General features: G+C 40.2%; 2 protein-coding genes across 3 annotated transcripts; one reads left to right on the top strand and one right to left on the bottom strand.

Moving 5' to 3' along the window:
* Nucleotides 1-1,451: 1,451 nt before the first annotated feature.
* On the bottom strand, nucleotides 1,452-12,834 carry sv2 (synaptic vesicle glycoprotein 2). Its single transcript, XM_023268059.3, has 14 exons — nucleotides 12,700-12,834; nucleotides 12,450-12,577; nucleotides 11,173-11,271; nucleotides 10,701-10,862; nucleotides 8,917-9,079; nucleotides 8,493-8,614; nucleotides 7,286-7,449; nucleotides 7,115-7,195; nucleotides 6,693-6,791; nucleotides 5,321-5,409; nucleotides 4,796-4,923; nucleotides 3,876-3,971; nucleotides 3,187-3,346; nucleotides 1,452-2,853 (listed from the first exon to the last, which is right to left on the bottom strand). The coding sequence occupies exons 2-14, from the start codon at nucleotides 12,535-12,537 to the stop codon at nucleotides 2,670-2,672; spliced, it is 1,635 nt and encodes a 544-aa protein (XP_023123827.2). The 5' UTR covers nucleotides 12,538-12,577; nucleotides 12,700-12,834; the 3' UTR covers nucleotides 1,452-2,669.
* Nucleotides 12,664-24,970, top strand: snx1a (sorting nexin 1a). Of its 2 annotated transcripts, none has more exons than XM_023268057.3 (16): nucleotides 12,664-12,805; nucleotides 12,951-13,086; nucleotides 15,612-16,542; nucleotides 16,930-17,069; nucleotides 17,339-17,414; nucleotides 17,680-17,723; nucleotides 18,015-18,156; nucleotides 18,261-18,339; nucleotides 18,523-18,598; nucleotides 18,839-18,952; nucleotides 20,067-20,160; nucleotides 20,657-20,862; nucleotides 21,053-21,196; nucleotides 21,472-21,552; nucleotides 21,649-21,720; nucleotides 22,596-24,970. In XM_023268057.3, exons 2-16 carry the CDS (start codon nucleotides 12,958-12,960, stop codon nucleotides 22,644-22,646), a joined length of 2,379 nt encoding a protein of 792 aa, XP_023123825.2. In that variant the 5' UTR covers nucleotides 12,664-12,805; nucleotides 12,951-12,957; the 3' UTR covers nucleotides 22,647-24,970. The 2 variants fall into 2 exon arrangements, with proteins under 2 accessions (XP_023123825.2, XP_023123824.2); XM_023268056.3 differs by having other exon boundaries at nucleotides 12,724-12,861.
* Nucleotides 24,971-25,697: the final 727 nt, after the last annotated feature.

The following is a 25,697-nucleotide window of genomic DNA, read 5'->3' as shown; positions in this document are numbered from 1 at the left end:
TCTGAAGGGAAGCTGAGCTGGCCTGGCAGAACTTTGGAGATGTGTTCCAGTGGTTGGTGGATGTGTGAGGAGATAGAGAGGGACCTTTGAATTGTTCAGAAAGGAAAACAGGGAACCCATTGGTAGTTTTAGTTTAGGGTGCTACTGCGGTGTGTTTTTGGGTTTTAAGAGGTGAACAGGAAGAGTTTTTTTTCGTATTGATTATCTTTTACTTTGTTCCTGGTTGGAATGCCCATCAATGTCAACATGAAGTTCACTTTTAGTTCTGTTTATTTATTTTTATTTTACTAACACCCATTTGTTTTTAACCCCCTCACATGTTGTGTTGTTGTAAACTTAGTCTTTCAAATAAATTCTCGTCTAATCCTCTGGAAACCAGCGTTTGGACTGTTTTTGTGTTGCTCCTCACCTACTGACAGCTGTGGACTAAAGGCTATACTGTGACGTTTTTAGAGCGACATAACTTGTAATACTATTAGAAATGCTGATACTACTTCTACGACTGTAACAGCTGTTTCTACTACTACTGCTGCTTGTACTTTTAGTATTACTACTACTGCTTGTACAACTATACTACAGCTACTATTAATCGTCTGGTATTTGGTTGTCAAGCTGCTAGCTCGCCTTAGCGTTTTGCTAGTGGCTAACTAGTTAGCTCTCATAGACTGGAAGCTCTCAACAAGATTTCATAATGAAAAAAGAGCCAAAAACTATTCTTACCTATGAAAAGTCATTCCAAGTTTCCTTGTCTTAATCGTACGACGCAGTGTGTAATTGTATGCAGCACAGTGAGCCGGCATATTTCTTGTTTCCGTTCTCACGCTGTCTACATCAACGGAATGCAGTGAAACTTTACCCCCACTAGCTTAGCCTCGCTGTAGCACGCAGCTCAAAGGGACGTGTCCTATCTACTCATTCATATCTATGACAACGGTGGCTGCACATAAGGACGCCTGACGTTGATTAGCTGCGTAAATACCATTATATACAGTCTATGGTAAATACGTATGTGAATCGCATCATTGGCTGCAGCAGCCAGTCACTGGTCACTCACTGACTCACATTGAAAAATAGCACAGAATGAATTGTTACATGTTTATTTTATTTACAATTTAGGTTGGACTTTTTTTTTTTGTGCACAGTGCAGATTTTCTGTCCGCGGAGACCATGTCAGCAGTGCGCAATTGCGCACGCGTGCAGCTTAGAGGGAACAGTGCTGATAACCTAATAGTGCCATGTATATTATAATATATCGAAGGAGATCTTTTACTATAGAATGTGTATTTTTACTTTTGAAGTATATTTTGTTTGTAATATGACTGGACTTTGGAATGCAGGATTTTCTCATGGAGTCTTTTTGGTCTGTTGCTTTCTTACTTTTACTTCAGTCAAGAAACTGGCCACTAGTCGCGTTCACAGTGCACGTGATATGACAACAAAACACATACAGGCAAAATTAACAAGATAGTTTATTTTTAAAAAATCTGCTGCAGTAGTAAAAAGCTATTTGAAACCTGTCTGAAAACAGACACCTTTAGAAAATCCCTGATGGGAATTTGAGCCTCTGGGCTTGATAAAAAGGTTTTCATTCAATGGTACCTTTCACTAACACTGTGATTGAAGTGATCTTTGGGTTTCAGCTGGAATGAAAAGAAGTAGCGAGGTCTAGTTTTTGCAGGAAAATGACAGATCGGTCACCCTGAAATTCACTCTGCATAGATCTCCGCATGATTTTTGAAAAGGACACTCTTCCTATCTTACCTTTTTTTTCCTTCAAATGATATGTTACAAACTCAAAGTTACAGGTGCTGGCTAATTCCCAGGGCTATGCAGCTAAATGAGACTGAAAAACAACTGTAAAAGGCCTTATACGATAAAACAGATACTGTAGGAATGATGTGAAATGTGCACTACTTTCTATATCTTTGATAGTCCATCCAAATCTCTTCAGTAATCAGACACGGCATGTAAACATCTGAAACCTTCTTGGAGATACTTTTGTGTATCGTGGGAATCAGGACAATCAGAGAGCTCATGTTTCATCTGCTCTGGCAGAATTTATGTGCCCTGCCTCCTGTTAAACAGATTTCTGCCCAGCATTGCCCCACCGGTCCAATTACAGCTGTTTATCTAATATAGGGCAAGACGGATACAATGACTGTACAGAGGAACACTGTACTAATGCGCCTTTGTGCATGTATTGGTGATGCCAGGCTTTTGTGTTGATGGTGACAAAAACAAACATAAACCAGTGTTTAGACTCCAGCTGTTTTACAGAATCCTGTTCATCAGGAGTTTTCTGATGCAGAAGGGATGATTTTTGGCAACTTTAGATAAACTTTTCAAAAGTGTCCTTGACAGTAAGGGTTTTCTTCCTCACAAGCTCACAATGTACAACACTCCTACATTTCTTTCAGTGCCTTCCCGAATAATAATTCTTGGGAAGCAGAGGGAGACGATTGTCCTTTGACAACGTTCTTATAGTTGGCAATTTAAATGAGGCACCATAAAAGGCACGGAGAGATTAAAAGAAGGCACAGGATTCAAATCTCGACGGAAGCAGAAACAGGAGATACTAGATGAGAGGACTTTAAAGGCAACGATCCTTCAGTCTGCTTCCATGAGGACGGTAAGCGAATGTCTGCATGCGTCTAAAATAATGTAAGCGATCAGGTGAGCTCTGTCTGCTTGGTTTGTGGGAGCAGAAGAGCCACCAGTCCTCCGGTCAGCAGCAGAGCCGACACCAGCAGGACGGGGACAGCGCAGTTCGTGTCCACCAACTTTCCAAAGACTACGTTACCCATAATCGCCGCCACTCGGCCCACTCCGGTGAAGAAACCGAGAGCAGAGGACCTGAGAGACAGAGAGAAAAAGCAGGTGAGAACATGCGAGCAGCTGTGACTGTATTTATTTTAGAGACATCTTAAGTAAGTCAATCTATATGACCTCACATTTTCCTCAAACTGTGAACGATCTAGAACTAAATGCTTATTTTGCATGAATATACCTTTACTTATAAATATATGATTGACATGAAGACTCCTTCTCTTCCAAAAAAAATCATCCCTTCGATCATCATGTGACACCTTTGATTTTTTACATGACTCTGAGGTTGGGAGTTTAAAAACCAAATGAATTAAAAATCCAAAGTGACTGGTGAACCTAAATCACTTCTGTGGGCTTTACCGTAGCTGGGTCGGGAAGAGCTCAGTTCCCACCACGTCCAGAGCGTTCCAGGCGATCACAGACACTCCGCTGAAGATGCAGGAGAGAACCAGACTCTGGGCTTTGGTCTGAACCACATAGATGAAGAAAACACTCAGACTGGACACCAACAGGCTGCAGGCTGGAGAACAAACCGAAAATATTCTGCTGTCAGGCATCGAGTGAAAGGATTCAAGGCCATCACTGCATCTCACCAACTCTCTTTTCCAACATGTGTTTATGGGGTGATAGTTTCTAAGATGTAGTTCTTAAGCGCGGCATTGAAGCATTTATTCATTGACCAGAGAGTGTTCACTAAACTGCACTAGGTTTGAACTAAAAGGCAGTAAGACTTGTGACATCCTGCTATAGAGCAGGAGAGAACACAAGTCAGCGAAGGACGGCAATGAAAAAAACAAGTGTTCTGCTCTAAATCTGAGAACTTATTGACTGACAAATGCTTGACCTGCAATGTTTAGGTGGGTGATACATGTCAAACATCCACATGAATGTCAGGACTCAAGGTTTCCCAGCAGAATGTTGCATTGTAACAAGATGATCTACGTTATTCCCTTCACCTGTCAGTGGTCATACTGTAGTGGTGTATGTGTGTGTGGCTGTTGATATTATCGAAGCAATAAAATATACGATTTTATGAACAACACACTCACAAAGTAGCATTTTTCCTCCAGTGCTGTCCATTATGAGAATCGTGAAGATGTTGCCTGGTAGGTTTGACGCAGCGATGATGAAGCCCTCCATATACACTGTCAGTGGGGAACAGATACAGCAGAGTGACTGAGGACAGTAAGAAGACTGCTGCTGAACACAAGCCGAGTCACAGAGGCCTGGAGTCAATCCCAGCATGCAGTGGGGAAGAACACAGTTTCTTTTACAAGACAGTAATTCTTCTGGAAAGACCTACTGGATGAAATTTGGTTCTTACTATAAGAAAACTGAGAGAAAATATCCAATTTAAATTCAAATAAATACAGTCATGTGAAAAGTAAGAGGAAATGAATGACTTTTTCAAACAAAATTACAACGATTGCAAATTTATCCAGGCATGACCGCCACAGGAAATTTAGTACAAGAGCGGAAGATGCCAGGAATCTGCATCTAAGCCTTACAGCTGTTGGTGTCAAAGTGCAGCTTGTACAATCAGAAAGAGATTTCACAAATTTGATCTGAATTGGAGGTGTGCCAGGAAAAAAAGCACATTAGAGCAAAACGACAGTTTGGCAGTGAACAGACAGAAAAGGCAAGGTTTATAGAATAATGAGCTCTGCACAGATGAATCGGAGACAGATCTGTTGGCCGCAGTAACAGCAGATATGTTTGGTGCAGAACAATCACACTGCTGTTAGTAGTGAAGTTTTCACATTTTAGTTTTTCTGTTTGTTTTCCAGGAAGGTTTGTAAAAGAACTGCTCCATTAAATGCTCACTCATCAAACGCCTCATTGTCAGGCTCCTGATTTCCTTTCATGGACCAGTTAGAAATGTGCGATTCATGTCCAGCTCTGTGTTTGCTTACTGGAAGAAAAGAAGCAATAAAATCTGCATTAATCTTTGGCGACCTCAGTAACACACCTGCTGTCTTGACAGGGTAGCAGCTTTGGTTGTGATTAGGAGAGGGGCGGGACACGTTGGCACAGGGAGAACCGCCGTCCTCAACTCTAGCAAACAGCTCAGGGAACCACATCCACAACCCGTAGTAACTACACACAAACATGCACAGATTTTGGGAGTTAGAATAAGTATTCAAATGAAAAAATATACCCACCTTATTACATCTTTGTGACAAGGAACATCTACACAACACAAAGCTTCTCCTAAAGAGCAGTGACTCAGCGCTTTGTCAGTACAGAAACTGGAGTCATTAACTGTTGCTGTTAGGTTACATGATTTCTGGTTGCTGAAGATAAATTGTTTCCAACTGTTATCTCTCGCTGTATGTTGTAGATTTATCACACTAGTGGTCTTAGCTTGCATTTTGAAAGTTTGGGACTGTCTCTGCTTGCTGCACAATGAAAACACAGGAGAATTTCAGTTTCAGGATAAATAAATCAACTCTAAGTCTGCAAGTCCTGCAAATGCTCGGATGGGATTTCTCACCCAAAAGAGATGCAGTAGAAAATGATGAGCAGAGCGATGCTCCTGGATTTGAGAGGGCTACGGAACATCTGCTTAATGGGCCTCAAGCCCTGTGAATTAAACAAGAAAAACCCAAATATTTAGAGTTCTGCTGGCATACAAAAAGAAAATGATTAATTACAAACAGTGAAAAACATACCGTTACTACAACAAGGAATGAATAATAATTTCTACCTCACAAAGCTGGTGAAATTCCAACCTCAGTGTGTCGACTGGTTTGGGACAAACAACTGAAGCACAATGATTGACTTTTAATGAATATTGGAGGGTTCCCCAAGTCAGATTTCCAGTATTTATAAATAATTATTAGTTCACCAAGCAACACGGCAGAGTTATGCGATGATCGGCGTATGTTTGTGTTTGTCTGTGAATCTGTCTGTGCACAACATCACTCAAAAACGGACAAACAGATTTGGATGAAATTTCAGGGAAGGTCAGAAATGACAAGGACCAAGTGATTAGATTTTGGCAGTGATGCAGCTTATAGTCTGGATCCATGGATTTGTTAAAGATTTCTGTATCATTGCGAGATAGCGGCACAGCGGCACTGTAACTATGACAACAAGTGAACGCTATGTCAGCTGCCTGCTGACGATCACATGTGATGCTACTACAAGTCCACCACTGCAGACTTTTCGGGACTTATCTGTTGGAAATGATACAAGGAACAATTGATTAAATTGTGGGGGTGTCTCACCAATTCCTGCCGCCCGCTACATATTTAGGTCACGCGATTTGGTATCCGTACATAATGTACACATGTATAACACACACCTGCACTCAGCGCAAGGTCATTGTGTTTGTGGGCACATCTATATTAAATGGCCACATTCTATGTTGCAGTGATTTCTGATCATCAATAACTAATAAATAAATGCTGCATTTCTACAAAAACATGCCACAATTCTGACAATGCCATATGGGGGAGTGAACAGCCGTGGCGGAGTACTGCGCTCTCTGAGTGCTTTTCTGGTTATTTAAGTTTTGTGCCTACAAGATGAATACAACAAAAAATGGGTTAAATTTAAAAACGCATAGCCACAGCATACATAGATGATTACTAGTTATACTGCAGAAAATTAATTAAGAACCAGTTCTCATCATTTTTCAATCAAAAATGCCACACATATGATGGTTCCAGCTTCTCAAATATCTTGGCTGCTTTTCTGTTTTTATATGACAGTTATGTGAATCATCTTAGTTTTTTGACTATTATTGAAACAAAACAAGGTACTGGAAAACATAGAATTACACATTTACAAAGCTAAATCTATAGAAAAGTAGTGTCAGAGGATCAAGAAGCTGCAAACAGCAGAGTTTTTAAAAATATTACCTTTTTTAAAATACCTGCAATACCTTCTCGACATGAACCACTAATTCTGGTCTCCTCCAGTTTGCCTCTTTGCTTGGAGCTTGTTTTCAGGCCAAAGTCCTTCAAAAGAGTTCAAGATGACAGTAATTACACGTCTAATACATTATTAGTCAGCAGAATAATAAAGGGAAATGTTTATAAAAGAGGAAGAAAACCACATACAAACAATTTATACACAGATTTTGCTTCATTTTAACCTTTGTCTTTCTGTGGTTGCTTTGTGTTTCCTGGTTTCTGATATGTTATTTGATTTGTTAGTTACAAATCTGCTGTCATGTCCTTTTATCATTTTCACCATTAACATGAAATAAATAACATTTGTGCATCAAACAATGCCAATAAATTAGACATATATGTGTACAGGATGAGTATTAATTTCGTACTGGGAACGTCTTTTCCTTTCCCGTCATGTTCAGCTTAAACATCAGTCTGAAGACCTGGATCGCCTCTTTCTCCCGGCCAGCCTGGCAAAATCAGGACACAAGAAAAACTCAAAGACAGTTCAGACAGAAAAGCATCCCAAAAAAACAAGCACTACTTTAGGTTTTTAGTACCTCCATGAGGAACTTGGGGCTTTCAGGCATGAGCAGCTTGAAGAGGAGAGCTGAGGTGATACTGGGAACAGAGCAAAGCACCACAAACAGCCTCCAGCTCTGGAAGTCCAGTCCATTTAGAGAGAAATGTGCCCTAGTGCTGGGAATCACCAGCCAGGCCAGACCTGCAGACAGAAACATACACAGACAGTCATTACTAAACAAAGGCAGCTCTGTTTCTATTTCAGAATTCCAAACTTTTTACTTTATTTGGTTGTGGCTGGTGGGCTGCACAGTGGCTTGGTGATTAGCACTTTTGCTTTGCAGCCTGAAGATCCCTGGTTTGTGTCCTTGTTGTCTCTATATGTAGCCCTGTGATGGACTGGTGATCTGTCCAGGGTGTCTCCTGCCTTCGCCCTAAGTCAGCTGGGATAGACTCCAGCCACCTGTGACCCTAATGAGGACTAAGCGGTGTATAGACAATGGATGGATGGATGGATGGATGGATGGATGGATGGATGGATGGATGACTGTGGCTGCCAGGGAAGTTAGTGTCTAAGTCTAATGTTTAATCTAGATCTTTGTGTTTGTGGTGTAGCAAAATGATGAAGATTTTCAGGACAAGATCTGATCAATAACAGCTGGTGGTCATCCAGCTTTAGTAGTTCTGCTACAACATGATTGTTTGACTCTTAAACATCAAATAAAGGCAAACTGTTCAATTAAAAACCATAAAAAAAATTTAAATCAATTGGAAGAGTCATTTTCTGCTTGCCAGACATGAAATCTTTAACATTTAGGCTTTATTTGATACATGGGATGTTTTGAAAAATGTTAACAAAATTAAGCGGTTATAGTAACAAGGGGCTGAGATTGTGACCAGCCTGTTTAGTCATAGGATACAAACTGACTAGCATGTTTCATCTTTATTAGAAAGCTCACTGAAACAAAATTCTCATTGTCAAAATGGAAAATACATTATTTAGCTGAGACGAGTGGACTAGAAGTTATCAAAGTGAGTGGGACTAATTTACTCACTGTCACTGTCACAGTGGGAAACCTAAATTAAAATGAGCTGTTTCTAACGTTAATGTGTCCATCTGTGCTTTTGCTACTGTGAGGAGTCAAAATGTTTTATCTAATGTGCAAAACAACACACACTCTGTAAAGAAATATCTTAAAATCATATTTTTATCCCACAACAGTGATACTGTTTGCTTGTTCCCACCTGCAGCCAGAATGTTTCCTGCCATCCAGAAGGTAGCCAGAGCGCTGATCATCGCACCTCTCTTCAGTCGAGGCATAAACTCTGAGAAGTAGGAGAAAATGACCGGGATGGAGCCGCCGACGCTGCAGAGGAGAGCCAGGGAGTGCTTAGTCTTGAAATGTCTTTCACCGTTTGAGAGGAAATGTGGTCAGGTGGTGTACAAAATACAGTCCTTTTCTTCTCTGTAATGTCTGTCATGATGGACCATTTCCACATTGTGGGAATAAAAACTATGTCCTGTTAGTTGAAGCATGGTCTCTCTAACCACTAAAACAGACTTCATTCAGTGTGTGTGGGTGTCAGAGAAATAAGCATGTAACATGTTCTATATTTACATGTAACATGTGAATACAGAAATGTAAAACTATAAAAGCCATGTGCTCACCCGATGCCACTGATGAACCGCAGCAGCAGGAAGAGCCAGAACCATGGAGCAAAACTGGCCAGACCTCCAAACAGTCCGTTCACTGTCAGGGACACAACCAAGACCTTGCGGCGCCCCCTCTGGTCAGCCAAATACCCCCACATGTAGCCACCCACCATCATTCCTAGAAAGAGAAAAAAATTACATCACTATGGTTAAAAGATGTAACAAACTCATGTGTTTTGAAAATATAATAAGCCGCTAGTCCACCCTGATAGGGTCCACATGTTTACATAGATGCCATTAGGTCAGTTTGTTTACCACAGTTTGAGTGCTGCTTCATTTTCTAAGGAGAACCTGTTGTTCTCCAGTTTAGGAAACGCATTTCTTCAGTTTCAACATGTCACATCTTACCTATGAAATAGTTAGCTTAGCTTTACACTGTAACCAAAGGGAAATAGATTGCCTTGCTTTGTTCATAGCAAACAAATCCTCCGGTCAGCACTTTGGAATTTTAGAAATAAAAATGTTACACCTACTATGTTTAATGCATACAAAAATAGATAATATTACATATTATCTGGCCAGGAACGGTAAAGTTCAATATTTTCATTGCTGTTAAGTTCTACTTTAATGTTTATTACTCTGCCAGGGAATGCAGCAGAGTTATATGATGATTGGCACTGGTTTGTCTGTATTTCGGTCTGTCTGTGCACAACATTACTCAACAACAGAATAATGGATTTGGATGAAATTTTCAGGGAAGGTCAGAAATGACACAAGGATCAATTGATTAGATTTTGGCAGTGATGTGCCTTTCAGTCTGGATCCACGGATTTGTTAAAGATTTCTGTATCACTGCGAGATAGTGGCACTGTAACTATGACAACAAGTGAACACCACGTCAGCTGCCTACTCACGATCACAGGATTGCGATCCTACTACAAATCCACCGCTGTGGACTTATCGGGACTTATCCATCGGAAATCATACAAGAAACAATTGATTAAATTGTGGAGATTGTTTCCGAGTCCCATCAATTCCCGCCGCCTGCTACATATTTATGTTACGTGATTTGGTATCTGTACAGAACGTACACATGGATGACACACGCCTGTGCTCAGCTCAAGGTCTTTTTGTTTGTGGATACATCTACATTAAATGGCCACATTCTATGTTGCTGTGATTTCTGATCATCAATTGCTAAGAAACAAATGCTGTATTTCTTTAAAAAAATAAAAAATAAAAAAAATGCTGCATTTGTGACAATGCCATATGGGGGAATGAACTGCCTTGGCGGAGTACTGCGCTCTCTGAGTGCTTTTCTAGTGTAAAATGTTTTACTTGGATTGGAGTTTAAGGTGTGCTTGATGAATTCAGCCATTTTTCAACAATACTGAGTTTCTGTTTGGTTATCTATTTGGTTATTTATTTAACTGTATATTTCTAGTCATGTAAGTCAGTTCATAAAAGAGATTCAAACAGCAGAAGTCCAAAAAGTCCTTGTGTGTTGTTGCAACAGGTATTATGTAATACAAATAATGAAGTCAATAAACCAACAGTGAAAAAGTGCCTTTCACCATTTGTCAGAGCTTTAGTTTGCTTGTTTCTTCTCACCAACAGTCAGAAACAGATGTTCAAACTGCTGTCATCTATGTCAAAATAAAAGCAGTAAAATGTCTCATTCGAGAAGGTGAAACAAGACAAGTTGGCATTTTTGCATGAAACAATGAATCAATTAGTGAAAAGAGAAAATTGATTGATTTTCTGTCAAGTGGGGTTTAAGTTGTTTAATAATGAGTCACCGAGGAAAATGCTGGCTGTCAGCAGGCCCATGTCTGAAGAACTCAGCTTGAGATCACACCGCGCTGTGGGCAGGAGGAAAGACACACACAGGATTTCCACGGCGTCGCTGGCATTGGCCCAACCACACATCACCAGCAGCAGCCAGTGGAACAAACCAAAACCTGAGAGCAAAAACAGAATCAGTGAAAAAGATAAGACACCTGAGAAAGAATCACATGAAGCTAGTTTTGAAATGTAGCCACCTCTGTGTTACACTTGTACAAGCAGCAGGTAACATCAAACCTTAAAAAACAACTTTTAAAGACACAGTAAAAGCTAATTTGGCAGACACACATATATCTTGTAGAAAAATGCAATCAAATGTTATATAACTTGTCATTTATGTATTGGTAGACCAGTTATTTTAGTTGTACAAGCCCAAAGGTTACATGCATCATCCAGAAAGTAGAGCAAGATAAAAACTTTAAATACCTGTTTCTTCTACTGCTTCCTCATATGTTAATCTTCTCGGTGTGACCCCATCAGCTCCATGTGCGGCGTTGGACACCCTCCTCTCGAAAATGACTTCGCCTGTGAAGCAACAAAACACACACAGACATGTCATGACAGATAAAATGGAAGCCAAAGGCACAAGAGATTTTAAAGCACATTAAAAATGCTTTAGACATTGATTTTGATGGCACGGCATTTCAAGCCCCAAAGATAATTTATATAGTATAACAGGTAATGAGCCAATGGGTAAGCTTCAGGAAGTCTGTTTGCACTTAGACAATTTCCAGTGTGGAAATATGTGAAAGAAGTTGTCACTATAAATGGCCCAGTTTTAATCATTTCATTATTTGCAATTTTGATTAAAAATTTGCACCAGTAAAGTAAAAAATCATCTGGGTCCTGCATTTTTAGGTATGTGATAATGTGGCCTTGTCAAAATGTAGTCCTACAAATATTCAGATTTATAGTTCATATCACGCATTCATTTAGTGCATTTCCTCCATAATGTCATGTCTCAACTAAGTAGCTTGCAAAAAACTGGGTCACAACATAAAAGCTGGTGCATTGTCCTTTGCAAAATTATATTATATATACTAGTTGAGGAAATTTTTATGGATGCAATGACAAAGAAAACAATCAGCATTAATCTAGGGCTGCAACGATTCAACTGTCTGTACCACATTACAACATAATGAAAAAACACCATCACAATTTACATGAATCCAGTAAAATGACCACTTCTGTATTTTATACGGAAAAAATGACCACTTCTGTATATTCTGTATGGTACTTGACAGGACCAGCCAATAGTTCCTGACTAGAAACAGTTTTTTTTTGTTTTTTGTTTTTTTTTTTGCAAGAGTTCACAAGTCTAATATGTTCATACACTGGTTTAATTTTCAACATTTCATTCTTTCATGATGTAAGATTTGTTTGTGCAATATCTTTTTTGGAAAGTAACTATACAAACTATGTACATGTAATTGTGTGAAAAGCACAGTGCTTCCATCTGAAATGTAGAGAGATGCAAGTGTAAAGTAATTTGGGAATACTCGAGTGTAAGTTCAGGAAGTTTATTAATTCCTCCACTGATGGTGTACCAGATAAGACCATGCATTCTGGAGAGGCAGTATTTGTACTGTTGATACTTTAAGTGCATTTTTGCTGATGATATTTGCCGGTAAAGGCTCTGAAAGCTCCTTTTGTCACTGGCTAACTTCGTGTTTAGGTGAAGTAATGGAGAGACACTCGTTTACCTTCATCCGAGTCCAGCTCGCTCGTATCCAGGTGAGCTCCAACGAGTAGCGGCTGTCGCGCTTCCGTGTCTCCGGTGTGCCGGGACATCCTCCTCTGGAAGTCGGATGTCTCTAATATGGGCACTGAGCTGCAGACAGAATAGCTAACTTCAGCTAAACCTCGGTCCAAGTCCCTCCATAGTACTGCTGTAACTGCTGCATGGGTCCCATGACTGCCAAGCCCCGCTGGCTAGCTAACACTGAAGCTAACCTGGCAGAGAAGGAGGACCAGGAAGTAAAAAGACAGCGGCGGTTTGCACGTCCTCCGCGGCGTCTCTCCTCCTCCAGCCTGTACGGTTCAGTTGTCTCAGTCCGAGGTGAAGCCCCAACCCAGTGTGTAGCCCAGCTTTTTAGCCTGTCAGCAGCAGCGGAGGTAGCGTTAGCAGCTAACTCCAGGAGACACGTCTGAAGAGTGAGCGGAGGGGAGCCGTTGACGTTACCTCTCCTTGTGTTTTAAAACAGACTGAAGATGGCGACCAGCTCGGAGCGCAGTCCTCCTCCGTTCCCCGACTCCGAGGACCAAGATGTGCTGGACACCGAAGACGTCGCAGGCCGAGACAGTGATGAAGACGACGGCGGGGACCTGTTCATGAGCTCGGTATGTGTGGGTTTAATTTCATGCTAAGCTATCCCGCCTCTGGTACGGCTAACTGTCGGTGGCTTGCTGCGGAGGAAGGTGCCAAATGGTTAGCTAACGTCAACGAAGAAAGCTAATGAGAAGCAAAAGTTTTAGAAGGTGTTCTCCGACATTTAGCTACTTTACCCGCACGAGAAACCCTAAGAGAAGAAAACGATGTTGACATAAGCGGCTGTCAGGTAATGTTCGACTCATAGCATTTACAGTAAGTTCAATTATCAAAGCAGTGTGTGTGGGTCCAGATGGAGACATTCAGTCCTACCTGTGTATTCACAGAGGTTGTGCTGATCTTTGACAGGCTGCAAACGCCCTTGTTCCTAATGATTTCTTCCTCTAAGCTGCAAAGTGAAGCACTGGCCGAGATTTGTTGAGGAAAGCAGATCACATCGTACTTCCTATTTATGTGGGTGTTTACTGTACAGCTTATCTTCTGAAACTTTGTCTCTCAGCTAATCGTACACCAAATCTTAGGGTATTCCCCCAGGTTTCTGGTGTGCAGACTGTCAGGCCATGCACAGGTAGAGTAGGCAGCAGTCTAACCACAGCCATCTGCAGATAATGAGGTCAGTGCGGTTTGAGTGTTTACTGAAAGTTGACACAGTGGAATGACTGTGCTGTTGCAGCTTTGTTATTTGATTAAAATTCAGAAGTCCACATTTTCTCCAGTGAGGGTTCAAAGCTGGCTCGGGCTGTCTCCTGTCATGTGAGTAGGCTGTGGTCACATGGTCAGAACCCGGATGTTTTCCCCCCAGTCAAAGTTCAGAGGAGAGATTGGAAAGTTGCTGTCTTTGATTTTTTTAGTGCTGGACTGAGTCAGCACTCAGGATGTTTCAGTTAACAGAGCTCATAGCAGAAGTGATGTTAGGAAATGAAGCAGAGGCCAATGGATTCAGAGTGAACTCCTGCTTAAGGACACGTGTTTAATCTGTCCTTCACTCTTTACCTTTTGCAGAGACGCTGTGTTAAGAACTGTAAGGACTATAGACTTAGCATTTCTTAACAAGATGATTAGCAAAGCATGTGATACGAGATTTGTATTTTCCATTTGCCAGTTTACTAGGGGAGTCAAGGAGTTTAAGAGTCAGTTCATCCATTTTTATGCCCCTATTTTTATGGGGTTGGTAACTTAGACTGTTTTCAGTGAAGCTGAAGAAGGTGTGATGTCTTTATAACACTGAACTTAACCTCACCTAACCCAAAGTGACCTGAAATGCTCAAACTGCACATGCGAGGTATTTGTAATGTTGTCTACGTTTACATCTAGAGTTGCAACATTGGTTGATCAGTTGTTGACTGTCGTTATATATTATATTAAGTTCGAATTTTATGGTTCCAGTACGCCTATGTGACAGTAAACTGAACTGCCAAACAATAATTGCCAAAAGTTCTGCTCAGCTGAAGGTGACATCCTCCCATCTTGTTTTGTTTGACCAAAAGTCCAAAACCATTAGTTTAAAAACGATAAAGGACAGAGGGAAAAGCAGCAAGTCTGTGAATATTTAGACTTTTCCTACGACTTTGGCTTGAAAAATAATACTGAAACTATTAATCAAATCAAAATACTTATTCCTTTTCAATCACAATAGACAAGCAACAGTTTGATAATTGGTCTGAGTAATTCCTTAAGTAAAAAACTGAAAATTCTATAATTAGTGTTTTGTAAATGTGAATATTTTCCGGTTTCTCGGTTTCTATACTCCTCTGTGACAATAAACTGGGTATTTTTGGGTTGTGGACAAATCAAGGCACTTGAGAACGTCATATTGGGTTTTGGGAATCACCGAACCGACTAAACAACTAATCAATTATTCGAGAATATAGTCAACTCCAGTGAAAATAATTGTTAGTTGTAGCCCTAAACTCGATACTAGCTCAACAACACCAACATCTGTATCACTCATTAAGTTAAATAAACACCGCTCTAAAATAGTTTCACCTAGAACTTTACAGTGCAGCCATTAGAAAAGTAGAAAGTGTCTGCTGTATTTGTCTTAGCTCGGCTCACTTAATAAAACGGCAACTAAGTGCAAATCCATTATCAATCCATTCTTTGTGAACGCTGCTCTGACAAAGCTATTTCTAAAACATGATAAATGTTTCGGCTTGCTTTTGCTTTTCTCCAGTTACAAGCTCCTTACTTCTCAGTATTAAATGACTGGGAAGCTATAGCCTTCACTCCTAGTCCTAGGACCTATTCTGCTATCTTTTCCCACTGGATTGATGAGGGTTGTTTAAGTGTGCTACTACATCAACATTAACAATAAATGTTTTGTGCCAGCATTTCCCATAGAAAGTGGCACTTGCATAGGTGTCATCTGGAGTCTCAGCACAGAATCAACTTCAGTCAGTTCAAGAATGTGTTGCAGGATTAGTTTACAAGCGGAGCTTGATATTGTTTCAATGTTGTTTCTAGATCCATGTTTATGGTGTGACTTGGGAACCATTGTATAATAATATTTATAATGGTAATCCCCTCTTGTTTCCAGAGCAACCCTCCACTGACCGAAGCGGACACCTTACTGGAACCTGCCAGTCAACCCAGTGACGTTTTAATGAAGCCCCCCGCTGACATCATGAATGATCCTTTGATTGAACCCATCAGCAGCCAAACAGAAAACAAACCAGCGAGCGAAGTCGTGAGCGAACCTTCGGATGATTTTGTCGACCTGACAAACAACATAGGCGTCACAACTGAAAGTGCGGTTGCTGAAATTCCTTTAGATGAACCCTCAGATGACTTTGTTGACATATTGGGAAGTGAAACTGAGGCGCAGAGAGAGGAAGTGGTGGTGACGGATGTTACTGTTGAAGCAGCAGCAGATAAAAGTGAAGTTACTAGTGGGGTTACAGAGTCACCTGGTCATGGAAAAATAGGAAGCGATGCTGAGGAGGAAGCACAGGAAACTTCCACTGCTCCAATAATCGACCTCGGTGCTGATTTGCCAGCCAGCAACACACAACAACCACCTGTCAGTGACAAAATTGCCGACCCACTGGTTGACCTCCTCAGTGATGTTTCACCTCCGCCTGCTGCTGATGCCAAAAAACCAAGCGGGGCAACAATCGACCTGTTTGAAGATGAGGGAAGGGACTTATTTGCAGAACCACGGCAGACTAAATCTGCCAAGCTGCCACAGAAAAGCCTTTTTGGTGAAGCAGATGAGGATCTGTTTGGTGAGCCGCTAGGAGCCATCTCAAAGAAAACAGTCAATAAAGAGCAGAAGGAGAAGTCTGTCACCACCAAAGCTGCTGCTGCTGTTCCTACTGGGGGACCTCTGCAAGACGGCAATCCTACAGAACCTGCAGATATCTTCACCGAGGAAGCCGTCGCCACAGCACCCAGCGTCAGCAACACCAGCACTGTCAACTCCAAAACCAATGGAGTCCACTCTGAGGAGGAGGCAGATATCTTTTCTGGTGGGTGCCCCATTTTTATTCTTCCTTTACATTATAAGTATGTTGTTTGCAGTGAAATATTCTTAATGAAAGCTCTAGGCTTTAGTAACGCCTGAATGGTTATGTTGTGAAACAAGAGAAAAAAACTTTTGCTTTCCAATTAAATCTTCAGTTTGTGTTCCTCCCAGATTAGCATAGATGGAATATTTTACTTCTGTGACCCAACAGAAGTAAACACAGCTGCCTGTGAGCATTGCAGATTTGTAATGGGTCTAATGAAACCTCATGTTTTATTCCGGTCAGTCCACTATATAAATCAAATAATGAGCCCCTCCACTCATTTCCATTTATTGCAGCATGTTATGACCTCAGTCTGTTTTTTTTCTGTTTCTGTCTTGCGTAAAACAGAAGCCACGGTGGAGCTTTCTCTCGACAGCCCGCGGACTGAGAGAAAGAACGACGTGATGGCCAAACCGTCTGCTTCCGCCCCCACCTCCCTGTCAGCAGCTGCCAGCCAGGCCAAGCCACAGTCTGCTGCCCTGGAAGAGGTACGTGAATGCAGATGGAAATTCCAAGTGTTACTGCGATCAGTAGCATAAGAAGACTTGCTATTCCTGCACATCATTTTATTCCCCTAAAATAGTACAATTTTGAGAAATTGAGGAAAGATAAGGTTATTTTCAGCCACTCTTTAGCCAATTTAACACAACATTTCCTTCAGGACTTGGAGGTTTTTCTATATCTGCTTTAAGAAAGTGAGCGATGAACACAAGTACACCATGTCAGTTTTCACTTTCTGTTCGATATTTGTTTTCAGTTGGAAGAAGAGGAAGAAGCAGAGCTGGACGACAAATTTGAAGTCCTTGTTTCTGTCAAAGACCCTGAAAAAATAGGTGAGGTTTAGTATTTTTATTACTAAATGAATGTTCAAGTTTACTTTTAAATGCAAAATGTTTGGGGGATTTTTTAATTTATTGCAAAGAGGCTACAAACTGCTTGAGCACCATAAACATCAAGAAAACAAAGGTTATGTCAGTACTTTGTTCATTTTTTTCACACAGAAAGAATGGGAAACTAGTGATAAAGTAACTAAGTTTTGGATTTATATATATCAGTTTCTGCCTTTTTTTTAAGTGTTGTTTTTTTTTTCTTCCTTAGGGGATGGTATGAACGCTTACATGGCCTACAAAGTATCCACACAGGTAAGCACTTGTCAGCATAAATCACTTTGCTTGATCTGCACTTCTCCATTTGTAATCCCAAGGAAGTCAGTACAGTTACTCATCAGATGTACGGTAACCGTGTGCCAAGAGGGGAAGTACTACTCAGCGCGTTGTAGGAGAAACGCCCACACACCGAGCAAACGCGGATTACATCACAATTTTATTGCTGTAATTCACCAAATATAAGCCTGCTACTGTAGGCATATAAAATCCAATGATGTCATTCTTTTTCGCTCCAAAACTTCAAGTGAAAAACACTGTGCGTTTCAGACAACACTGCCCATGTTCCGCAACAAGACATTTACAGTGAGGCGACGCTTCAGCGACTTCCTCGGCCTGTACGAGAAGCTTTCTGAAAAACACGGACCAAATGGATTCATCGTGCCTCCACCACCAGAGAAGAGCATCCTGGGTAGGCTGACTGGCTCTCTTTTCCTTTCTTGTCTTGTTTTTATGTCATCTGTAACTTGGAGTCTAATCTCCGTCAGCTAAGAGAATGAATGCTGTCTTGCACAGGGATGACAAAGGTGAAGGTGGGAAAAGAAGATTCTTCATCTGCAGACTTTGTTGAGAGAAGGAGAGGCGCTTTAGAAAGGTTAGAGAGATGGAATGAAATGAGAGCTGCATTGTGACAATTCAGTTACAACACAGTGTACTTCCACTTGTATTTTTTGGGGGGAAAATAAACATCTGTTACTCATCTCTCTACATTATGAAGCTGTTATGATGTCTATAAATGCAGGAAATTGAGGCTTTTTTGTGTTTACTCACTGAACAGGTATCTGCAGAGGGTGGTAAATCACCCATCACTTATCCAAGATCCTGACGTCAGAGAGTTTCTGGAGAGGGAGGAAGTAAGCCATGTTTATTTCATTTTACGCCTGCGTCACTATGACTAAACAAAGTCATTTTCTCATCAAATTATCTTTATTGCATTTATAAATTGTGTTCAAATTGAGGGAGCACATTTAGGAAGATGCATTATTCCTTTGCTGTTTACTTCTACCTCATTCCTTTTTGCATCTGAAGTTTTTTTTCATATTTTTGAGGGCAATCTGCTCATAGCTGGTTTGTAACATGTGGTGTGTCTTCAGTTGCCCAGAGCAGTGAGCACCCAGGCTCTGAGCGGCGCCGGTTTCCTTAAAATGATCAACAAAGCAACAGATGCTGTCAGTAAAATGACCATCAAGATGAATGAATCAGACGTGGTGAGTTCAGCTGCAAACACGCACTCCGGCTGTTCACAGCATTTTTTTTTTCCAGAGAAGCTCTGATACACCAGGTCATTTGTGCATCAGGAAATCTCTCTGTTTTACTCTAAAGCACACATGTTCATTGATTAAAACTCGAGTACAGACCTCCAGCTAAAGGCTGGTGGCACATTCAGGCAGACGCACGAAACATCATTTTATCAAAACATAGCTTAATGTTTTGATCTTTATAGTTGTGGGATTTATGTTCAGTAATGCTGCTGTTGATGTCACACATGACAATCTTCATTAGCATAAGAGACTGACAAAAATATTAAAATTTAACTTTAAAATTATTATAATTGTGTACACTGCCTTTCAAAAGTTCGGGATCACTTAGAAATGTCCTTACGTTTGAAAGAAAAGCAGTTTTTTCAATAAAAATAACATTAACTGAATCAGAAATACAGTCTAGACACTGTTAATGTGGTAAATAACTATTCTAGCTGGAAACATCTGATTTTTAATGGAATATCTCCATAGGGGTACAGAGGAACATTTCCAGCAACCATCACTCCTGTGTTCTAATGATACAGTGTGTTAGATAATGGTGTTGAAAGGTTAATTGATGATTAGAAAATCTTTGTGCAATTATGTTAGCACATGAATGAAAGTGTGAGTTTTCATGGAAAACATGAAATTGTCTGGGTGACCCCCAACTACAACAGTAGTGTATAATGGGATCTTGATAGTGATGGAAAGTGTTTTTGTTTGAATACTCTACAAAGGTACAATACAAAACAGTATTATAGGTTATTCAAACCAGCTCCACCTGCAGCAGCTCCAACAGTAACATGCTGCTGACACACTGATGCTTCACTGTTAATAATCTTATAATGGTAAAATATGTCAGTCAGCAGAACCAAAGAACTACTTTATATTTTAACTACAGTTTGCTGCTCATCCTCATGTAATTTTACTTATGCAGGAGTTTTCACTCAGAACTTTAACTTGTAATGGAGTATTTTTTTCTTTGCTGCATTGCTAGTTTTACTTAAATACAGGTTCCAAATACTTATTACACCACCACACCTTAGTGCTGGACTCATACTAACAGCATTTTTTGCTTCAGTGGTTTGAAGAGAAGCTGCAGGAGGTTGAATCTGCAGACCAACAGTTCAGGAAGCTCCACGCGCTGGTCGAATCTCTGGTCATCCACAGGAAAGGTTAGTTGTCCTCTTTCCACCTATAAAATGACATTTCTAAACTTAAGTATCATTTATCACTTGGATACTTTCTTCAGCATTGATGTGTAGATTCAGATTGTGTAGATTCACATTTGTGCATTTTGTGATTGCAATTTAAATGTTTTGACAGCTGATCTTTCATTTTGCAACAAACAGGAAAATGCTGTCAATTTAATTGGGCCAATTGGGTTCTTGATGCGGCCACTTTGGGGTTCCAAATGTAGAAATTTCAAAAAGTCTTGCACATTGTGGCTTTAATGCTCGTGATACATCTTCCCCTCAGTTATATCTTTATAAAGGATCACACCTATAAGTAAGAAATTTTTCAGGAATTTTAGTACACAGTAGTACAGCCTTTTTTCCTCAAAATCATGCTAGTAAAATATGTCACTCTGTTTTTTATTTTTTTAAAACCAATAAACAGTGTAAAAACTCTGCTATTTGCATTAACTTCTGGCTTACTCCTCCTCTCTAGAGTTGTCACTGAACACAGCAAGCTTTGCCAAAAGTACAGCCATGCTGGGCAGCGCAGAAGACAACACCGCTCTTTCCCGAGCTCTCTCTCAGCTGGCTGAGGTGGAGGACAAGATGGAGCAGTTACACCAGGACCAAGCTGCAAACGACACCTTCAGCTTTGCAGAACTGATCGCAGATTACATCCGTCTGCTGGGAGCCGTGAGGGTACTGAGACTATTTGCGGAGCCAGTTACTGGACGTCTGAGCTCCTCAACTCTCATATGGTTTACATAAACAAAATGTCCACTAACGGAGAAAAAAAATGGCTCTCGTAGGGAAAGTTGTTTTGAAAAGGTTATCGAGCAAGTGGCCGAATATAAACATGAATGATTGTCTGTGCGTTTGCGACCTGCAGGGGTCTTTTGATCACCGGATGAAGGTGTGGCAGCGCTGGCAGGATGCTCAGGCAATGCTGCAGAAGAAGAGGGAGACTGAGGCCAAACTGCTGTGGGCCAACAAGCCGGACAAGCTGCAGCTGGCCAAAGAGGAGATCGCTGAGGTACGACACAGGCCAAAAACAACACTGTGAAAATAACTCAGACGACGCTGGGATGCCTTTTAGTTCCAGAGTTTGATGTGGTCTTTTCAAGATTGGAAACAATGTCTGAAGAACTTTGATTTTCTCGTCCTGTTATCATTTGTAATGGAGAGCTTGATTTTAATCATCCTAATGGGCTTTGCTATGAACAATGTTATGTATGGGAGAAAATGTGACTAAGCATAGTTGTTAGATTGAGACTCCACTGTGATCTTTTCTCTTCCCCTCGAGAACAGTGGGAGGCCAAAGTGACGCAGTACGAGAGAGACTTTGAAAGAGTTTCTGCAACTGTGCGCAAGGAAGTCGTCCGCTTTGAGGTACCAGTGTTTGTCCTTGTTGCCTCCATATCACACACTGAAAAGCTGAAAAGCCGAAAATGATGCACCTTTTTTTTTTCAAATTCTCTCCAACAGAAAGAGAAGACCAAGAATTTCAAAAGACAGATAATCAAGTACTTGGAGTCTCTGCTTCAGTCTCAGCAACAGGTGAGGTTCTCTAGGCAAACATGAGGACTAAACAGTAAGTATACTTGTTGTCAAACCAGCCAAAGGTACATGAAATATAGTTTGGATATTGGTGAAGACTCTTTTGACTGCTTGATGTTCCAAAATAATATTTAAAATCTAAAAGAATCCTTGGCAATGAGACTGATGATATATTAATGAGTGCAGCATAATTTGAATTTCTAAGAATGAAAAAACAATATTTAAAAAAAAAAAAAAAAAAAAAATCTGTGTCACAGTGACTAAAGCCTGACTAGTGGTGGATTTTTGAGGTCAATTCTGATTATAAGGGAGAAAAACATTTCGATATCAATACATCGACCAACATTTTGATGTATATGTTAGAAGTAGATTGAAAAAGAAAAGTGATAGAGCCTTTGTTTCTTTACTTTACAGCAATGTATTTCTCAAACTAGTTAGCAACTTACCATAAATACTCTATTCAGCTCTGCAGCACCATCTGCTCTGATGTCATATGTACTCTGCTACATGTACTGCAGACAATGTTGAGAGTATTGTACACAACTGACTGCACTGTAAATAAAATATCCCAAAAATTCTCTTTCAAAATGTCATGAGCCCAAAGCAGCATCCTCAAAATGCTTGTTTTTTCAACCAACAGTACAGAACCCTGAAATGTTCCATTTTTTATGTAAAACTGACAAAAAGCAGCTGATACTTAATGTCTGTCAAAGCTGATCTTACATTTAGAAATATTGCTTTATGTTTATCTCGTTTAGATTCTCAGTTATTTTGCTCTGTGTTGACAAAGTGATTCACAGGCATTCAGATATCAAGTCCCTGTTATTCTGACAATGAAGCTCATACAATTGTTTCTTGTTCTTGTGTTTCTCCAGCTGATAAAGTACTGGGAGGCTTTCTTACCTGAAGCAAAAGCAATCGCCTAATCCTTGAGCACCAGCCTTCTGGATGACAAAACAGGCTGCCTTTTTCTTATACACTTTACCTCTTTTGCCTTTCAAACCAAGGAAAATGCGTGCATTGTAAAGGGAGATACAATCAATCTGTTTTTTAATCACCTTTAACCTATAGCTCTGTATTCTATTGTATTAATAATTGTATATTTTCATTTAACCTTCCACAAATATTTTCTTATTAGATGAAAAGAGTTTGCATATACAAAGATATGGACAAACGATAAGAGAAAACGTGCAGATGAATGATTCCATTAATTTCCACAAGAGAAGGGAAATGAACCGAGTCCGTTGTTCTCAGGATTTTCTCCCTCGTGTGATCAGGAGCTCCTTCACATCAGCAGTGATTAATTGTTTACAGAGCGGCTTCTCTCTCATCAAAACATTCTGGGGACCCAGATGAAGAAAGTGGCCAAGAGTCTCACTCTGTTTCTTCTTATTACTCACTCAAAGGGATTAAATAACAGTTTAAAAAAGTAAGATTTATGAGCACTTCCACTAGGTGGATAAAGTACCAGCCATGTTTTTTTTCTTTCAGATAATGAGTACTATGATACTGAGGGGAGGGTGCAGGGTGATGACAGGCATTCACATAGCAGAGCTACAACTATGGTCAAGGGTTGTGTTGGAGGTCAAGGTTGTGGGTTTATTTTTTTCAAATTGATTTCAGTCATTGTGCAAACTTTATGTCTGTGCCTTCTAAATCAAATTGGTGTTTTGTCTCCAGACACCAGTTTGGGAGAAAGTTGTAGACACTTGTGAGCGGTGCGGAGGCTTGTTAACACTTCTACAGCAGCCATCATGTCAGCACTGAAGTTTGAGAACCATGGTGGTGTTTTAAGCCCATTTACTACAAATTAAGTGTGTTGTTTTTTTTCTACCGGTCAGCCCGGTATGAAAATGAAACTCCGCCTGCAGAGACTTGAAAACGATAATCTCTGTGAACATCATGTCTGAATCTGTTTTTGTCAAAGTTGCGTCACTGCTGTGTGGCAACGCTGTATAGTAGGTGTCAGTTAACATTTAAACAGGCATTGCTAAGTAACAATGACTAACTGAGAAAAACATAGTAAATGCTGACATGTCTACTGTATGGATTAGCCAACGCAATCAAGTTTCAAGTCTCAGCAAGTGGTTTCACTAGAGGAAACCTGACTAAAAGGCAGGATTGTATAGTATGGTTGGTAGTGATGTAAAAGAATAATAAAGCTGCAACTGATGGTCGTTGTACTGATGGATCATTCCCAAGGTTTAGTTTTGTTTTTGTGCAGAAGCAAGATATATTTAAAGGTACCTTTTGTTTTTGTTACTGATAGTAGTGCTACAGGGCAGGAGTGAGTTACTTTATTCTTACATCGTAGCTAACAAGTGCTGCCTAATTGTATTTTCTGCATCTGTAAGACGCTACGCATTGCATTGATAGGATTATTAGCATAAAGTTGCAAACATGTTGGAGTTTTTTGTTTCATGGCAGATTTTTTGGGAAAGGTACACATTCAGAATTCAGACAAATAAAATGGCGGACAGTAAATATCGGGTTTGATTTTGGATAGAAACATTGGCGTCAAGGTTTTTCAAAAATTTAGTGAATGTTCATAAGGAAGGAAATGCAATTGTTAAAAGGTGAATGGAAACAACTGTTTACAAAGAATACCCATGTGGGTCCTTTAATTTATAACATAAAGCAGACATGGAACCATCAAATATTTGCCATTTTTACTTGATGAATAACTTCAGTGCTCAGCATTAAACAATACTGGCTGAGATTTTTAGTAAATGGGCAACAACATGATAAAACACTGACATGGTCCTTTAAAAGCCAACGTGGTGTCATCATAGCTGGACTGATGATGTAGACATGAGATTAATGCCATATAGTGAACATGCTTCCTTCAAGCCTCAGCCTGCAGTTTAACATGAAACGGTAACAAACCCCAGTCACAGCTTTGTGGCAGGGCTGCCATCCTGATTACAGCTTTAATTTCACATTTGCACACACACACACAAACTAAAGCCGTGCAGCGATGATGCTACACTGTAACCTCCGTTGTCATTAAGTCATCATTTAACTTGCAGACATTTCTTTGCTCTGTATTTTTTTTTGTTGCCATTTAGATACATGCTTGATTTAAACTGCTGTTTCGACATCACCTCATTAAAACTGGTTGTTAGTGTGGCCTCGTGTATTTTCACTTATGTGCAGAGCAATGTCCGCAACATGCACTGTGTCATAGAAAATTCTTTTAAAACAAATCAATAAAAGTTGCACTGTTTACACTTGGAAATTTCATAAAGAACGTCTGGCTTAAGTGTCTTCTTTCTTTACTTGGGTCTGTCATTCAGCACATTTAACAGTTACAGCCTTTAAAAATATAAGAAAATAGATGAATGCTGCTGTTGAGTAGAGAGCATGTTTCACTGATGCTCGTGTTTTCACGAGTGAAGACACTCGTGAAAAGGTTTTACATTGTAGCAGGGTGCATTGTCCTACTGGGGGTAGTCGCTGCCATCAGTGGGTGCCATTCCAGGGTTTGGTTGGTCTGGAACAAGGTTTAGGTTGGAAGTACGTCTCAAAGTAACATCCACATGAGTAGAAGACCCAAAGTTTCCCAGCTGAACATCGTAACAAAATCAATGTTATTCAATTCACCTCTCAGTGGTTTTCAAATGTTGTATCTGATAGTTGTATATCAGTGATTTACAACACTTGGGTTATAATATACAGTCATGGAAAAAATCATTTGACCACCCTTGTTTTCTTCCATTTCTTGTTCATTTTGATGCCTGGTACCACTAAAGGTATATTGCCTGAAGAATAGAATGAACATGACAAAAAAATGCAGCTGATTCCATAATACTTTATGTCATATTTGACATGCTTAATCTTAATTGTACTCCCAGGGTACATAAGAGGACATTTCATATCATAAGCAGCATTACACATGCAAAGGCCTAGAGTGGTTTCCTGCTGATATTCAAGCTGTAGCACAACTCAGAAGTTGTCAGCTCTCACATAATGCCTAA

The sequence above is a fragment of the Amphiprion ocellaris genome, chromosome 3 (genome assembly GCF_022539595.1).
Source record: "Amphiprion ocellaris isolate individual 3 ecotype Okinawa chromosome 3, ASM2253959v1, whole genome shotgun sequence".
NCBI lineage: Eukaryota > Metazoa > Chordata > Actinopteri > Pomacentridae > Amphiprion > Amphiprion ocellaris.
The sequence above is the reverse complement of the archived record's forward strand: the minus strand, read 5'-3'. Positions and strand labels throughout refer to the sequence as shown.

Excerpts from the sequence above, each read along its gene's own strand:
- snx1a (XM_023268057.3), top strand. The coding sequence starts at position 12,958 with ATGGCGACCAGCTCGGAGCGCAGTCCTCCTCCGTTCCCCGACTCCGAG. Across the intron at positions 17,415-17,679 it reads CAAAGACCCTGAAAAAATAG|GGGATGGTATGAACGCTTAC; the intron begins GTGAGGTTTAGT and ends TTTCTTCCTTAG. Across the intron at positions 18,157-18,260 it reads ACCAGAGAAGAGCATCCTGG|GGATGACAAAGGTGAAGGTG; the intron begins GTAGGCTGACTG and ends TGTCTTGCACAG.
- sv2 (XM_023268059.3), bottom strand. The coding sequence starts at position 12,537 with ATGTCCCGGCACACCGGAGACACGGAAGCGCGACAGCCGCTACTCGTT. Across the intron at positions 7,196-7,285 it reads GCCCCAAGTTCCTCATGGAG|GCTGGCCGGGAGAAAGAGGC; the intron begins GTACTAAAAACC and ends TGATTTTGCCAG. Across the intron at positions 6,792-7,114 it reads GAAAGGAAAAGACGTTCCCA|GACTTTGGCCTGAAAACAAG; the intron begins GTACGAAATTAA and ends ACTCTTTTGAAG.